Here is a 17,454-nt window from a genome sequence, read left to right as displayed (position 1 = left end):
GGTGAGTTTTGATTTTGTTTTTATGGTATATGTGTGGAAAATAGAGGGAAGGAGCTGTGTTTCCCTTTTATATTGATACTAGGATAGATAAAAACAAAGAGCCATACCATTCAGAATGGAGATCCAGAATTCAGCACTGGCAGGAAGTTGAAGATAGAGGTAATCATAAAATGGCAACTCCTCCATGTACTCACACACATTTTGGGTAGAACATTAGACTTTTTCAAGAGAAAGAGAGGACCAAGTCAATTTTGTGTACATCTTAAGCGGGTAGAGATGCCAGCAGCTAATTGGATTATAGTTTGAAATTTAGGACCAGGCTTTAAAAGTCTCTAATAGAATCTGATTAAACATGGTGAATTGAACACTCTTGAAATGCCACTAAAATAACAGTCAAAAAAATTTTTAAGTATAAACATACACACAAAAGAACTGGAAAGGAAGTGAGATAGTTAATAAAATTTTGGGAGATGTGTGGTGATCAGACAAATCAGAGTAAGCTGAAACCCAGGCCAGCAAAGGATGATGACAAGGAGAAGTCTGTTCCTGTCACAGAACTCCAGTTAATCTCAGGAATTAGTCCACAGGAACCTCTGAAGTCCGAACTGCAGAATGGGACTGAGAACAGGAGGACTGGTCAAAGTCTGAAACGAGGAATTAGATCCTTGATCTCTTGTCATACTTAGCTTAATAGGAGTTTGCAAGGTGAACCAGAGGATCTAGACTTAACAGAGTAGAAATAAGAAGCCATACTGAATTTGGGGAGGTAGAACTGGACAATTATGTGGGAGGCTAGGAATTTTCTCGTTTGACTCCCAGAACACCGGCAGCTAGTCATTTATTTAAACACGTCTTCAGAAGACTAATTAGAAGATGAGGAGCCCCAATGGAAAAAGCCACTTCATGTGTTGATCCACATTGAAACCTACTAGCTGATAATCCCTGCCCCTACAGGCAGAGTTTCCAGTGAATTTTGGCTTCACCAAATTTTTGAATAAAGCCTCAACTCTCAGAGACAAAACTAACAGACCAGGAGCAAAAAGACTATGTAGGAACTAGAAGAAAATTTATTCTGAACTGTAATTAAAAATACCTCAGAGATAAAGATTTTATATCTATAAAAGAAGGAATAGAAAAAGGAATGTGGATCATCAAATTTAGATTTCTAAAGAAAAAATAATTTTAGTTTTAATTAATTTTTAAACAGCAGACTGCAGCGTCAAAATATCAGCTGCACGTTTTTCTTTACCAATGATCTCATTTGTCAGCACAACAAATCAGAATGTCTTTATATATTTCTTCCTTAGGAAGATGACTGAGTTAAAAGATGTGAAATCATTTTTTCAAGTGTAATTATTTTTATATTCAAACACAGGTTTTCACCCAAACCATATTTTAGAATATCAAATTCAAGAATAGTCAGTTTATATGTTCCAAATTGAAATATAACCTAAATAGCTGCACAGATGTCAATGAAAGATCTAGGTTAATCAACGAGGACCAGGTAGGTCTTGCAGACAAGTTATGAGGTATTTGCATTCGTTCCTAAATTTGGGAAACTCAATTAACTTTTTATTGGCAGTCTTATGAAAAGCTTTATATTGATACTTTTGCTGTTTGAAAAAATCCATTTTGTCTTTGGGTCTTTTTCTTTGAACTGTTCAGTTTATTCAGTGAACTCTGAGCACCTACCTGTACCAGGGACATAGTGCCCAGTTATGTCCCTTACCCTTAAGATTCTAGTTGGATAGAAATAATCAGATAATTTCAATACTAAGGTGTTAAGTGCAAAGATAGAATTTACTGAGAACTGCTAGGACAAATACCATTTAGCTCAGCCTGGTGGGTAAGTGAATAAGAGGGTGGGGTAGCAGAGAAAGGCCAATCCAATTTCAAACTGTAGAGAAGGAATTTCAGGAAGAAAGTGGTAATACAAACTGGGTGTGGTAACACAAAGTTTGGCATTACTTAAATCCTAAGTGCAAGTAGGAATGATAGGAGATGGGATGGGAGAAGTAAATGCCAGGCTAAGGAACATAGAATTTATCCTCTGTGATGGAACCATTGAATAATTGATAGGAGTTTTATATTAATCACTAAAAGAAGATAAATTTGAGAGGAGCAAAGGGTCTGTCTAGTTAGGAGGCTATCAAAGCAGTCTGGATATGAAGTAAGATGAATTTGGGCTGTAGTAGTAAAAGTTCAGAGGAAATGATGGATTTGCAAAAAACAAACAAACAAAACACAAAGTCAGCAAGATTTGGAGACTGGTTATACGGTTATAGAGGTAAGGGAGAGGAAAGATATAATTCCAAGGTTCCTGTTTTGTTGCTTGGATACCAGTTCCCAATTGTGCTGTGAAAGAGAGATTGCAAATAGAGGGAAGGGGTAGAAGAATTGAGTTTAGCTTGAGGCATCTTAACTTCGAAGTGCCTGAGGGGTATTCAAACATCCTACAAACAGTTGGATATGAGTTGAAATTCATTCAAGAGGTCAAGGCCTACAGAGAGAGAGAGAGAGAGAGAGAGAGAGAGAGAGAGAGAGAGAGAATCTAGAGGTTATTAGCATATAGATCAAAGCCAAAGGAGGAAAGTTAAGAATTGCCCTGAGATGTTGAGTACAATAAGAAATTGAGATAGTTCATGAGATAGTTCATTTTCTGAGGCAGGCAGCAACGGGATGAGGATAGTTGCAGATACAGTTGTTCTTTGAAGTGGTAGGGGAGAAGAGGAAATTAAGAGTGTTGTAGCCTGATGACCTCCATTTTGTGGAGGAAGCAAGAACTGAGGCTGCTGAGAAAATGATACTTAAAGTGGTAAAGCTTTGGGACAGAAACTGAGGAATAGAACTAGGACAGGCCAAGAAGTACAAGGACCTCAAAAGTGTTGGGGGCTTAAGTTTGGGGCCAATGAAGTTGTATTGATGCCCGTAGTATTCAATGGCCTGATTAAGGTAAGAGAGAAGGCAAATTGCAGCACTGATATGAATATTTTTTTTTATATTTATGGAATGGATTACTGCCTTTCTTATATTGTCAGTTACTGTTTTATATATTTCTCTAGGAAAACACTGAGTCAGTGATTCCGGATGGAAGGAAGAAAGTTTAGATATAAATACCAAAAGAATGTTATAGGATTAAAGAGACTCTTCAATGATGATTATACATGAGAATTACCTGGGGAGTTTTTAAAATTACCCAGGAAGTCTGAATGTGGCCTGTTCCTCAGAATTTAAAAAAAAAAAAAAAAAAATTCCCAGATGATTTTAATGTTCAGCCAGGGGTGAAAACCACTGAGCTAGACAGGATGAAAACTGGCAATAAATTTTTTGTCAGATATGAAATGACCTAGATGCTATGCATTAAATACACTTGATAAGGGTACAATAGTCTAGAATGTCAGTGGCAGATGCCTCAGCAAATAATTTCTCAGAGATTTTTAAAGATATCAATTAATTTCAGTCATGCTCAGGAAACAGAAGTGATTACCTATATCTTAGTGTCTAGGAATAAAAGAGAATATGGTAACTAGAAGCTATTTTATCTCCAGGATTTTCATGAACCAGGGATAATGAGGCCTACATAAAACACACACAAATTAGCAGTGACAGATTTGGCAGAGTAAGCCCTAAAAAATGTGTACATACTAATTCAAGTTCTGGGAAACTAGCTACAGAATATAATCTTCAATTCAGAAATAATTTTACAGTGTGCATGAAGCCATTATTTATAGCAGTTGATAATAAATTAATGTCTATAGATTTCTTAAAATACTGTGATTAATCTTTTTTGAATGTAATAGTGTTTTTTAGTTAAATTATATAGTGATTCAGAACTTAAGTTTGTACTGGTTAACATAACCTGGCCATAAAAAATGTTTTCATTCCTAATATGTATTAAACATTGCTCCCTAAGATAAAGTGCCAGAAGTGATTGGCCCCTCAAGTTTCAGAAGTCAGTACCACTCCTTTCTGATATAACATCCTGAACAAAACTAGGGCTGTTGCCACAGATTACATCCATCCTATTTGGATTATGACCCAGGGCTACATTTAGACCTTTAGAGGCTCAAAACACAAAAGACTTTTATTTCTACCCTCTCCCACGTAGTTTAGAAAATAACATTAAATCATAAAATAATTGCAAGTCTAACAAAATACAGATTTCTTCCTAAGTTACCTGGCCACTTTATTCCAGTGTGGTTGGGAAGAAGGAACTAAAATATTTTTAAGTTTTGTATTTTGGGAGCCTCTTCTACTTTATTATGGTCTAAAACAGCTTTTCTCAACTGAGGTTCCTCATATGAACCACAGGAAGACTGTTTTCTCATTTCTCCAGAGAATGGTACATAATTAAGCATAGTACATAATTAGAACCGTTGTATACATGGAGGAGAAAAGTTAACTTATAACTATGGATACCTAGGGTTTTAGGACTTGATTCTTTCACGGATTTAATTTGCCTATTAGTTATCTAGCTCTACTGAGATCCAATCTCCCTTTCCTTCCCAACTCCTACAGGGGCCCTGGCCTTGTGGGGATAGGGCAAGTGTACTAATAGCTGAGAACAATCAACATCGTATGAAGCAGTGTCTTGATGGTTAAGTGCGCAAGTCCATGAGCCTGTCTCTGTTCAGTCTCAGCTCTACCATTTACTAGCTCTGTGACCTTGGACAGATGAACTTTCCTTTTCTTATAAAGGAAGAATAATAGTACTTATCAGACACTCATATTAACTGAGTATTGAATTGTGGCATATTCTTTAAAGTGTTTAGAATTGTGCCTGGCACATCCTAGTACTGAATAAATGTTTTTGTTTAATTCATCATTGGACCATAAAATAGTGGGACCTGGGCCAGAGTAGTATGTGTGTGGAGGGATAGCAGTGCCTCCACCATCTTATTAATATTCACTATTTTATTACAGTACCTTAAAGTGACTTTCCCCTTTGTACTTTCTCTGTATTTTCTAAGGTTTATGAAATGAGCAAGTAATACTTTTTTTTTTTTGGCCACACTGCACAGCATACCAGATCTTATTTCCCCCGACCCCGATCTTACTTCCCCCAACCCCGATCTTACTTCTGCAGAGAGGTAGCAGGGAGTCTTAACCCATGGACCCCCAGGAAGTCGCAAGTAATATATTTTTAATAAAAGGAAATTGCAACTGTCAACTGGTAAAGCTCATTCTTCCTAACTAATGCAGAACTAGAGTCAAGGAGGAAAAAAAACGAGGCTTGGTGAGTTGGCTTAAGCCACTCTTCTGGAACTAACCTATACCAGCAATTTTGGATTAAGGCATAACAAGATACGACGGTGAGTCAAAAATTATCCACACTCTGGTTATATTAAAACTTCTGTTGGCCACACTGTCTCATCAGCGCTTTCCGTTCAAGGCTACTGTCCCCAGCCACCACTGTGTGGCTGTGAACATGTTACATCAGTTCATTTGTAACTGTGGTGCGAGCAAAAATGGATGCCCCAATTATTTGCACTAAAGAAGAGCAGCGTGCAGTGATTTGTTTTTTTGTGGTCTGAGGGTGTACCTGGTGCAGTTATTTATTGAATACTTTGTGCACAGTGTGGAGAAAGTGTTTTGTCACGAAGAAGTGTGTGTGAATGGATAGAGAAGTTCAAGGAAGGTTGCACAAGTGTTAACCATCGAGGAGCCAGATTCACTTCTGATGGCTCACAACTCAGCCTAAAACATTTTTAATGAGGGAATACGAAAGCTTGTTGACAGATGGACAAAGATTATGTCAAAAAATGATGTATTTGTCTTTTCTAAAAGTTAATTAAAATTCTACAGCCAGAGTGTGGATAATTTTTGACTCACCCTCGTATGAAAGGGAAAACAAAGTTTTGGTCCATCAGTAAGGAATAATAGCCATAAGGAAAAAAGGTACAGGAGAGATTTTTCTAGGAAGGGAAAGGAAAAGAAGGCCTGGGGCTCATCCCTCCATTAAACCCATGTTCCAAGAGAAGGCTAAAGTATTATCTTTAGAAAAGACAATGTGGGAAAGATCAAAGTTTATTGATTAGAGAGCTAACTGCTGGTTAAGAGTGTGAAGAAAACAGGCACTTCCATACATTGATGAAGAGTGTAAATGGTACTGTAATAATGATGGCTCCTCTTATACGGACCCAGGAAAGAAAATTAGTTCTAACGTCTCTGTACTAGAAACATTTGTGCTTCACCTGAGAAACTGATTTGTTTTATCGTAAGGATATTTGAAAATCATGATTCATCTCTCTGTATTTGGCTGCTTTAAAGTTCAGAGGAAAATTTGTACCTCAACAATAACATAAATGTATGGAACACATTTTATGTATTAATTTCACTCCTGCATACATGTTATTTCTTCTTTTGGGTGCTATATGTAATTTTATATATTTCCTTAATTTTATAAACTTCCTTAATAGGGTATCATATAAATTAAGGAGTTCAGACATACATACATAAAATTGCATCCTTTGAAAAAATGCAATGAAGGACCATTTTAAGCTATGAAACTTAGGTAAGAAACTTAGGTAAGATATAAAATTAACTCGGAAATCCAGTCAAAAGCCAAATAAAGCTGTATTTTATACTGTACAAAAGAAAATTTACATTCTTAATGTAACTAGATACATCTAGGGAAAAATTACACATCTCTCAAGAAGCACAATATTTAACATCTTAGATGTTTCTGCATTGTAGACTGTTAATGAATTTTATACATCTTTATTTACAATAACTTAAAATATTTTTTCATCTCTGGCAGATATTTACAAGGTCAACAGTGACTACATTTCACATTTCAACAATCAACAGCATTAACCAGTTTAGTAAGACTGTTAAGATAATGGCTTACATGCACCAATAAATATGATCTTAAATGTGCATTTTTTTCCTTCAGCTCTGAAAAAAATGAATGTTTTCACTAGTCCTAGTTTGAAAGGACGTTAGTAATAGAGATATTTTCTTCATGCCTATCCTATTTAAATTTTAACCAGCACTATTCTCTGAATACTTGGGAAGTTTACACCAAGCTACAGGTTGATGCTGGTTAAAAAACAAACAAAAACGCAAGAGCTGACCTATACAATCTAGATCCTTTTATGAAGCAAACATGTGAAAGTGGGATATCTCCTGTATACTTGTCCACTGTGACAGAGATCAGACTACATAATATTACAGTAGTAAAAACTCTTCAGAAATTGTAGTTCAGGAGAGCCAAATTATTATGACAAAGTGGGAAAATAATCTTTGCACCATAAAAACTGTTTCACTTAACCAGTTAAACTGAATGTAAAGCTGGCATAATTTTTAGAATATTAATCAAAAAGATCCACTGTAAAGTAGTTAATCAACTTATTACAAGTATTTTAAAACAACACAAAAAACATTGAGCACATCTCTCAATTCAGTTTGGGTGATAAAACGTTAAGAAACCACAAAAACCTACATCAGTAATTGTTAGAAAACCAATCTTCTCTAAGATAGCTGATCAGTACATTCATTACTTTTTAACTACCACCTGATATGAAAACAAATAATACACAGAGCCTGTTTGGAACATCAGTTAATATACAATGTCACATTTTCAAAAAAAAAAAAAAATCATTATTTAAGAGTTTAAGTAAATCCTTTAGTTCTTATTAAGCTATACATTTAAAAATGAATATTTTAGCTTTTCTTAACCCAATCCTGTTTTTCTGCAAAGAAAAAAAAAATACTCAGAGTGATCACGTACATAAATTATGTAAACATAGTTTTAGCCAATATCATATTTACTAGAAATAATTGACACTGCCCATTTAAAAAGATAATTTCCATAATTTACCCCTCAATTTTATTTTTAAAAAGTCACAATATCATACAATATACCAATTTTCGGAATTCCCCCCTCTTCCTTTTATTTAATACTGATAAGCAGAATCCTTACTTTGAATTAAGGAGACATGAAAATGTGCCATAAGAAATAATATTCGGACTTAACCTTTAACTGGTACTTTTGCTGGAAGTATAAATGTTGACCAACATGATAAGAAAACCTCAAATGGAATCCTGTAGATACTGTATATCTGTTCCAGATGAAAGACTATTTCCCCAGGGCTAGAAATCAATCCTTTATGTTAAAGGGGCCTCATTCCTTAACAGTTAGGTACTTCAAAATTTATATTTGGTTGATACATTTTCTTTGGTAAGTTTTGTAATTTATGAAGATGTGAAGAATTTCCTCTGATATAATTAACACTGCACTTTTAACACTCAAATACAGCAAATCAGATTGATATCAATTTTGTAGCTGAGGATGGATTGTCCAATTAAGTTCATTTTCTTTGAAGATAAAAGACTTTCTTTACTAAACCTACCTCCAGATACACAATTATGGGAAAAAGACCCATTTATACTTTACCCATTTATACCTAATTCTAATTTTGGGGGTAAAAGCTATATTAAACAGATTAGCATAATAGCAGATACCTGAATGTGACTTACTTTGTAAACATTTTCTTAAAATCCAGAAACAAAACATAGGATTTACATATCTGTACTATGCTGCCAGTTATTTCATATAATTTCTAGCTTTCTGCTAACTTCTATCCTGAGCTGTTTGCTCTTCTGTGTATTTCTCATGTGACTAATCGTTAAGAATACAAAAGTACTGAAGAGATTGAAGTTAACTAAAATTTTGTGGTTGTGTGGTCAGGTTCAGAAGGAATGTACCTACACGAGCAGGGGAAGGTTGGATGATATGACTCCTCTAAATCTAATGGGCTGGGATCACCACACAAATTTCTGGCACCGCCAAAAATCTAAAATAGTTTTAAGTGCACATTGGTTGATTCTATGAATAGTATTTCCTATGTATGTTCAGTGCCAATATGATATACCCATTAGGTACACAACGCAGGTAATACTAAAGTTTGTCTTACATTACCAACATGACCACCTTGGCAATGGAAAGTTGTACCAATCTGGTGATTCATGATTTTTTTTTAGCACTGTTAATTTTACACTGCATTTCATCTTCTTATAATCTGGCAAATATTCTAATATTTAGAAGTTAAGCTATCAATTATTTCTAGTTGGTTTTCAAACAACTTGTTTCTAAAAAGCACTTTTAAAAAAATTAAAGTATTACAAATAAGTGTCTCAACCGACTTAGTGGTTTGAAACATGACAATAATCATTCAACTTGAAAGATAAAAAAAGTCTCAGGTTCAGACTGTTTAACATAGCCATAGTATAGAAAAGTTGCTCTAAAATTCTTGTAGATTTTCTGACCACTGGCATGACCTATTAAACATTTTTAAACCGAAAAACAAGTATGTAGATGAATACTGACTTTAAAAAACAAAACAAAATCATAAAACTTACTTTGTAATAACATCAGAAATAGAGAGATCCTCCTTGCCAGTGTTTGTATAAATAGTGTACTACCCACTAAAGACAGATATTAGTATTTTTATTTACAAATGAACATGCAGAGAAATGAGACGACTGATTGTCAACAACGAAAGTACTCAAAAAATGGACCCATACTAACCTGTCCAAGTGAGGTAGCAATAACACCCCACTTCATTAAAATATTCACAAAAATAGTGCAAACAAAACAATCTGAAAAAAGTTATTCTCAGTATTCCAGTGTCTAATAAATAATTACAATTAATTTAAAGTTACTAAGTGGAATTTGAGAATGTAGGTTGGAAATATTGAGCTTATATAGCTGAGACTACTGCATCTAAGACATTTTATACCGTATATACACTTTAAATGACATGGTCACCATTCTGTTATGGAACCATAAGCTTCACACTAAACCTTTTTCAATCACATAAGGAAATATTGCTGTTATCTATCTGCTCTGAGCACAAGGTTCAATCTCTTTACATTAGTAATTATGGAATCAAATTTATTTAATCTTTACTTTGCAATACTCCATTGTGCAATACAATTAACTTGCCACATAGGTGACTGTGAAAGCTGGCTGATTCAAAAATTACTTAAGATAGCTAGAAACACTGAAAGTCATTTCATTGGGTTTTTTTATTTTTTATTTTAAATAAATCCCCAGAAATATAATCAACTATAAAATGGCAGCATACAACTGTTATGTGGCAGAAAATAGTAAGGCATAAATTAGAATAAGAAAAATGTATCTATCCTTATATCTGTGGTATATAGATACCTACATTTCCAACACTTCCCCATCTATGTTTATTACTCTACATTTTTTTCTGGATTTAATACTTTTCTTCATGTGCTGTATCCACCAACTACTAGACCAGAACTGTAAAGAAACTACAGAAGTGGAGAGTGTTACATACCACATTTACCATAGGACAAGTAAAAGGAGGCAGTGGGGTGTTAACATGCATTTGACGGGAGACAGGAGTTTGATTCTGGCTCTGCTTCTTAGTTATGTGACTTTGATCACATGACAACCTTTCTGAGCCTCCGTTTCCTGAGGATGGATATGGAGGGATGGGTGCTGGGAGACTGGCTAGATTATTTCTATGGTTTCTTTAGCACAAAAATTCTGACTCTGTAATATGAGTATAGGCACAGGAGAGTCATCAGGTGGGTAAGAGTGGTGGTTGTGGTCTGGATTTCCAATTATAACCATCCCCCCCACCTAGCTTCTCAAAATATTTTTACATTTAAAAATCTTACTTCTAAGTTAGCTTTTACTTTACACTTGGTTTTTTCTAGAACACGTACATGTTCTAGTAACATGATTTCAAATTAGTCAGAGTAGAGTTCCCAAAACTTTCAGATATTTCTTTGTATTTCTTAATTGAACCTGGCATAGATGGCATCAGTCAAATTGTTTTATTATAGAAAACAAGTATTTTCTCCCTAACTAGCTTGTCCATAAATGGAAGAACTTTTTAAAATAGAAGTTATGAAGTATAAAAACAAAAGGTTGTTAAAGGATAAAACATGAATATTGCTGGCATACATTTGTAACAGTTGTATATCTGAAAACTATTTTACATTAAATGCCAATTAATAATGTAAATAAATATCAAAAATCTCTTAGAAAATGTGACTGTGGTTTATGACTCATTCCATTTTAACTATATCTTGCATGGGAAATCTGTTCTAAGACCCTGAATACAAAATTTGAACTAAACGAAATGTTTCTTCTTTGGGGCCAAATTGTATCACTTAAAAGAATGGAACACAAATGTTAGAGGGTCATGAAACATTAATGGGTATGTATATGTACAAAATATATATGAGTAACATAGAGATAAATGAAATCCTCTAAGTTGAAAGTTTTTCAAAACCAACTTTTCAGTTATAAGATTTCTAACAAACCAGAGGGAGAGTTTATTATATTTACTACAGCTTTTGCTGTAATTTGGTATTATTTGGTACTTTTTTGTGCTTTAACTAAAATCGTGCTAGATTTAGATGCCAATAAATGCACAACTTGTTGAATTAAAAACAACCCTTCAGCCTCTTAAATCAACCAGGCATTTCTGCCATAAAGTGACTGATCTCCAGCCATGGCCAAGATCTCACCCCTTGGTAAGTACAATGCTCTTTTCCTTTCACACCTGAAACTTGGCTTTCCTTAGTATGTTATAGATCCTTACACCTCATTTATTTGGCTGCTTTTAATTCATTTATCTGACATCCCTTAGTTAAATTAAAAGTAGTAAGGGATATCTAAAATATGTCTTTGTGATATATACATATACACACCATATATAAATATATACACACACATACATATACACAAATCAATAAATCTCTATCAACTTTTAGCTGTACCTCAAACTTTGGCAATGTTGTAGATAATAATTCAGGTTCTAGTTTTCCATTTTCATATGAGTTGAAAAATATCACACACCACAAATTCAAACAAGAATCTCACTGTTCCTATAAAGATTCTAACAGAAAGTCCCTTACAAAAACCCAAAAACCAAAAACCTCTTACAATAAAAAGGAGGGGTGCATGGATTTTTAGATGTGAAAAAAACAAGAGGCATTTTTCTGGTTATTTTATTTATCAAAATCTATTATAATTTTAATCAGTAGAGATAATATTTTAAACTTTGTTAATTAGGAGAATACTTGCTTTCTATAAATTCAGTATATTTTTCTTTCACAATAAAATAAAAATGTCTAAATGTACAAAGCACTAATCGCTCTGACATATTGTCTGGAAGAATGTATAGCAATTCAAGTCACAATACACTGATTTTCAAAAACCAATATATTTTCTTCTATTTCAATCAAGCACTAGAGCCTGAGACCCAGAAGAGGTCATAATGAAATCTTATCCAACCAAATCAGAACTAATAAAAAAAAATTTTTAAACCAATAATGCATTTTTGTAGCCTCTTAGCACAGTTACCAAATGCTACTTACATACATTCAACATCTAGCTTACTGGCATGATTTCAAAGTTTTATAAAAATGAGAAACTTTTGCAGATAAATGATTAGAAGGTACACAAATTGCATTACATTAAACACAAAGGCAGTGTGGTCCTTGTAGGAGAAATCAAGTCAGTACCCCCGGTAGAAATGTTCTATAAAAATGTGTCACATTGAAGCGTCAGTGTTTTCAGCCAATTATCTGTCCCTGATATGTTTCCTTGGAGTATATGATCTATCAGGACTTCAGGTTTCTTAATCCAAAATATCTGACTGAATTTAGGTACATCTAGAAAGCAGCTGAAAGGGTTTCTCCAATAGTCTGACATCATAGAAAGTGGGTTGAGAAATCCCTCTCTTTACCTGAAGACGTACTCGTTCTACTTCAGTCATCAACAGCTCACAAAGGAAAGGAAAAAACAATCAAAACTTCCCCTCACACACACAATCCCACACAAGCTAAACAAAAACTACCCCCTCCCCCCCATAAAACCCCAGCACCAAAGTGTCAATCATTCCTGGGAAATAGAACATGCCCCTTGGATTCTCTGATTTATTAGCTGTTCAAACTTGAAGGACAGAAATGACCTTATGTCCTTGTGGGGAGGAGGGAAGACATGTTAATAATGACTATAGAGCCATTGAGAAAGTGCATTGTCTATCACACAATCAACTTAGAGCCCTGTCCTCCAACAGAGGTGGCCACAACTTGATTCAAATGCCTCAGTAATTGAACATTGTGTCCTCGAGATAAAGGAGATGGGGGAAAAAAGAGCCACCCACATTTTAACGAAAAAGTGCAGCAGTCTACCACCTTTCCCCATGCTTCTCAAGAAAATAATTGCACAGACTCAGAGAAGTCCAAAGTCATAGCAGAATCTCTGAGGCACTCCTGGTTAAGAGAGAAAAAATATGATCCAGTAATCTTCATAGTTCTATAGATTATGAGAACAAACCCGTTTTGTTTTGTTTTTAAACAAAAGCCAAAGAATCATTCATAGGGATCATATACACCATTTCCTCTAACGTAACCTCAGTCTCACAGTGTTGAAATGGGACCGATCAGCCTACGATGGATTGCACTTCACCCAAGCAGAAAGGAAGGCTTGGAAAAAGCAAACATTTTCTACTGCTTCACAAACACATTTACAAGGAATAGGTGAAGAGAAGATATAGGAAGGAGGGAAAAGAAAACCTTATTGCTGTTTCCATACAAAATACAGTATGAAGATACCTAAACTAAATCAAATCTGTTTACGATGACCAATATTTTCACAATGTGGGATGAAGTGTCTTCTTGCACAATGAAATGTTCAGTTTAGAAAGTAAGCAGAAAGATGAGAGAGGATGTCAAGACTACACCTGGGATATTAGCTGCATATTGAAACTTGGGGATCGAGACTGCTTGGTTAAGGGGGCTCCTGGGCTGAGGAGCTCTTTACCTTCTCCAGCTTGACCTAGCCGGTCTTCCTGTAGACTGATAGTTGAATATCGATTCGCATTGTTAGCTGCTAAATTAGTAACACCTTCAGTGCCAACCCCAATGCTGGTACTTGCTTGACTGCCATTTACATAGTCAAATGATTTACTTGAGGAAGCACTGGCTGTCCGGATTAGATTTATACTATTAGTTTTTGGCACCACCTGGCCAGCAGGCAGGCTCAGGTGTTTCTTCATCGGCGTCAGCTCAATTGAATCTACACTGAGATCGGTTGGTTGCTGTACATACTGCCTGCGAACTACTGAATCTCGAGGGCTCTCACTGGATTTGATGACAGAAGTTATTTCTTTATCCTTGGCTAAACGCCCAGTTGCTACTTTCCTTAAGCTTCCCCTCTGAGAAGAGGAGGATGGTTTGGTCCCAACTGGCTGGCTGCTGAGGGAAGCCCCTGATGAAAATCCTTCATCTGCATCATTCAGGTTTACCAACTCCTCTCCTCCATTTACACCCTCAGCACCTAAAAAACAAATTGGACAGACTCAGCAAGAGCTAAATTAAATAAGAAGCTTATCTCCTAGGTAATGTTTGCTATAGGTCAGCAAAGGCCCTTGCTACCAACATTTCCCCTAAATAATTTAGGGGAAGAAACCTTAATCTATACAGAATTCTAACGTTATTCATTCTATTCATTTAGCTTTAATTACGCTAGCTTTTGTAAAACTATCCACAAACAAACCTAGCATACTATTAATATTTAGACACATAAAACACAGTATTTTGTTATCATAAACCTTTATGATACACTTTGTCAATTTGAGGTGACAAAATCTATTTAAAAAAACAAAAATTTTTCCTCATATCTTCCTTAACCTATCATAAAATAGAACTTGCAAATGAGACCCCCCTTCTAATTTCAGTCATTCAGAATAATGTCAAAAACTCACCCCAAAACCCTTTTTAACTGCAATGAAATTTTATATTTATTCAACAGCTAAGTGCTTCTAAATGGCTTTAGAACCTTTAACATGGAACTCGTACATTTTCTAACTCTAAAAACTCTACATTGCTTCCAGTAATTTCATAGTCATATTTTGTCTTATGAAAATCTCTACTCACTGGTTTCCATATTTTCTTGATCAATTAATGTGAAAATATTTGATTATCAGAGAGCAAGGGTGGGGGACCAGCAGAGATACTGAGGAAGAATTTTTACTATTTTATAATATATATAAGTAATATATAATAATTTTTATATTATGTATCTCTACAATATTTTTAGTATTGAGACATATTATTGTCAGGATCACAAAATACTATAGTGTCTCATTACGTTTCATGCAGAAACTGCAGTTAATGAAAGAATTCTTAGCTTGGGATTTTGTAAGAAAGGAAGCAGCATGTTTAATATATTTAGCTTGGGGTTTCCAGAAAGCCCAACTCTCTTACTGAAAGTATGATCAACATTCTCTTAGAGAGTAGAACATTTGCTTCTTTCAAAAAGTGATAGCAGTTTGCTACCTTTTAAATATGCTTACCAGATTGTAAGAAAGTTCAATCTGAATCTACATACAGATATCAATATTACAGTTAAGGTAAAATGTTAGGAAAGAAATCTAAAAACAACATTACTTTGAGATACAAGTTACCTAAGTAAAATATACATGAAATACTTAAACACAATCTTTATTTAACACAGTACCTGGAAAAATAAAAATATTTTTTCATATGGATTAGTTATTTCTTTACTTCAAGAGAAGAATGAAATAGCCTATCCTTAAAGCAAAAGGCATCTTGTTATATCCAGCAGTTTAATAATCTTTATTCATCATGCAAAGCCATGTGAAGATGCAGCTGACACCACTTCTCTCAACCCCTTCTTCAAAAGAACCGTATATATGTATATCAAAATAAAAACTTTAGATTATATTTATATGACATCATCTTAACAATTTATTCATAATTACTATAAAGAACTCCACAATCCCCAAGAAAAAATAGTTACTGGTTCAGAATTAATATCAGTAATACGAAACTAGGAGTGAACAGAAATGTATCATTGGGTATATATATGGTTAGGAAAGGAGACTGAGAGACTTAGTGCTAGCTTCTGAATCTTGCCACATGCAGATCTGATGCCCAAGCAATATGGCCATAAAAGAGATGATGATAACCAAAAAGGCACCATGCAAGAGGCTCTACTGATACATCACATACTAAGGAATGTTATTTCAGTACAGTGGAGCGCTGAATACACCAAGCGTTGTCCTCAGTTTAATAATAATTTAAAATCCAGCTTTAAAAGTCACAAATAAAATGTTACTTGACAGTCAGGATAAAGGTAGGTGATGGGCTCATAGTCTCCCTTCAATTTCAACATATACTAAATACAACTTTAGCTATAAAACTATTTAAAACTACTAGAAAATATGTTTTCTTTTTCTTTTATGTTTTTGTTTTGGGGGGATTTTGGTTTGTTTGTCTGTTTTTCTGGCTGCACCACACGGTTTGTGGGATTTTAGTTCCCTGACCAGGGACTGAACCCGGGCCCTCGGCAGTAAAGGCCTGGAGTCCTAACTAAAGGACCACCAGGCAATTCCCTTCTTTTTCATTTAGAAGGCCAAATATTGATGCTAATCCAAAAGCTCCAGTAGACTTCAGAATTACTGAAACATTTCATAGGTTTTAGTAATTTCCACATTTCTGTTTAAAAAACCTCAAGGAATAAAAATGTAATTCTAACAATTTTTTTCCTTTTCTAAATTTCTCCCTGGGTGATAATACTATTCATGTTCAAAGATGAGACAACCAAAAAGAATTTTTAATGAACTTTTCTATTCATGTCTCCCTTTCCTTATATATTAGCTTTTACTAATATTGATTTAAAGCTACAATTAAACTAGATTAAAAGGCAAAATAATTAGAAATTTCAAACACACTGCAGAGACTCATTTCTTTCTCTGTGGCTACACCCCACCCTCACAAACCAAAATTTCACCAGTAATAGGAGATATTAAAATAGGATGTTTTAACATTTAATAGGGTATTTTAAAGGAATACTATTTTGATTTCTTTTTCAAAGTGTATGACATGATTAATAGGAAGAAATGTTTCTACCCAATTCCATACTTTTTAGAATTTCATCAAGTGTTAATGTACTACATTTAGCACAAATACTCCAATATGCTAACAATGGTAGTAGATACACTCCAAGTGGCTCATTTAGTCATCAAGAATGTGGAGAGATAGACTGTTGTTCATTTTAGGCGAACTCTGAATGTGACATCTACTCATATACTTATTTTTAATGCCTATACAAGATAAAACTGACTCCCAGGGATAACATAAAGAGATACAGAAAAATGAGAAGGGAAGGCTGCGTCTTTCACCCAATTCTCTTCATAGCACCAACTTCTTTGGGTCCCTAAATCATGCACATGCAACTGTTAAATGAAGTTAAGGTCAACATGGGCAAATGGGCAAGGGAACAGAGGGTAGATTTAGATTCTTACTGAGCATGCTCAAATTTCTAACGCACCAAAGAGCAAGAGATTTCCCTGAGGTGGAAGGTAACTGCTTCATGTATGTTTGGTCTTTAAAATAAGTAAAAAATATGTAACCTATTTTAAAACTACTTGC

General features: G+C 34.6%; 1 protein-coding gene across 8 annotated transcripts in view; it reads right to left on the bottom strand.

Annotated features, from left to right (window-relative positions):
- Positions 1–6,584: 6,584 nt before the first annotated feature.
- Positions 6,585–17,454, bottom strand: part of HYCC2 (hyccin PI4KA lipid kinase complex subunit 2) — a 63,333-nt gene continuing 52,463 nt past the window's right edge. For all 8 annotated transcript variants that reach the window (XM_057745367.1, XM_057745363.1, XM_057745369.1 and 5 more), the window contains one exon: positions 6,585–14,335. In XM_057745367.1, coding sequence (XP_057601350.1) covers positions 13,734–14,335 — 602 coding nt within the window. In that variant the 3' untranslated portion in view covers positions 6,585–13,733. The remainder of the gene's footprint in view (positions 14,336–17,454) is intronic.

This window comes from Hippopotamus amphibius, chromosome 8 (assembly GCF_030028045.1).
Source record: "Hippopotamus amphibius kiboko isolate mHipAmp2 chromosome 8, mHipAmp2.hap2, whole genome shotgun sequence".
Taxonomy (NCBI): Eukaryota; Metazoa; Chordata; class Mammalia; order Artiodactyla; family Hippopotamidae; genus Hippopotamus; species Hippopotamus amphibius.
This window is presented reverse-complemented; position numbering and strand designations above follow the sequence as displayed.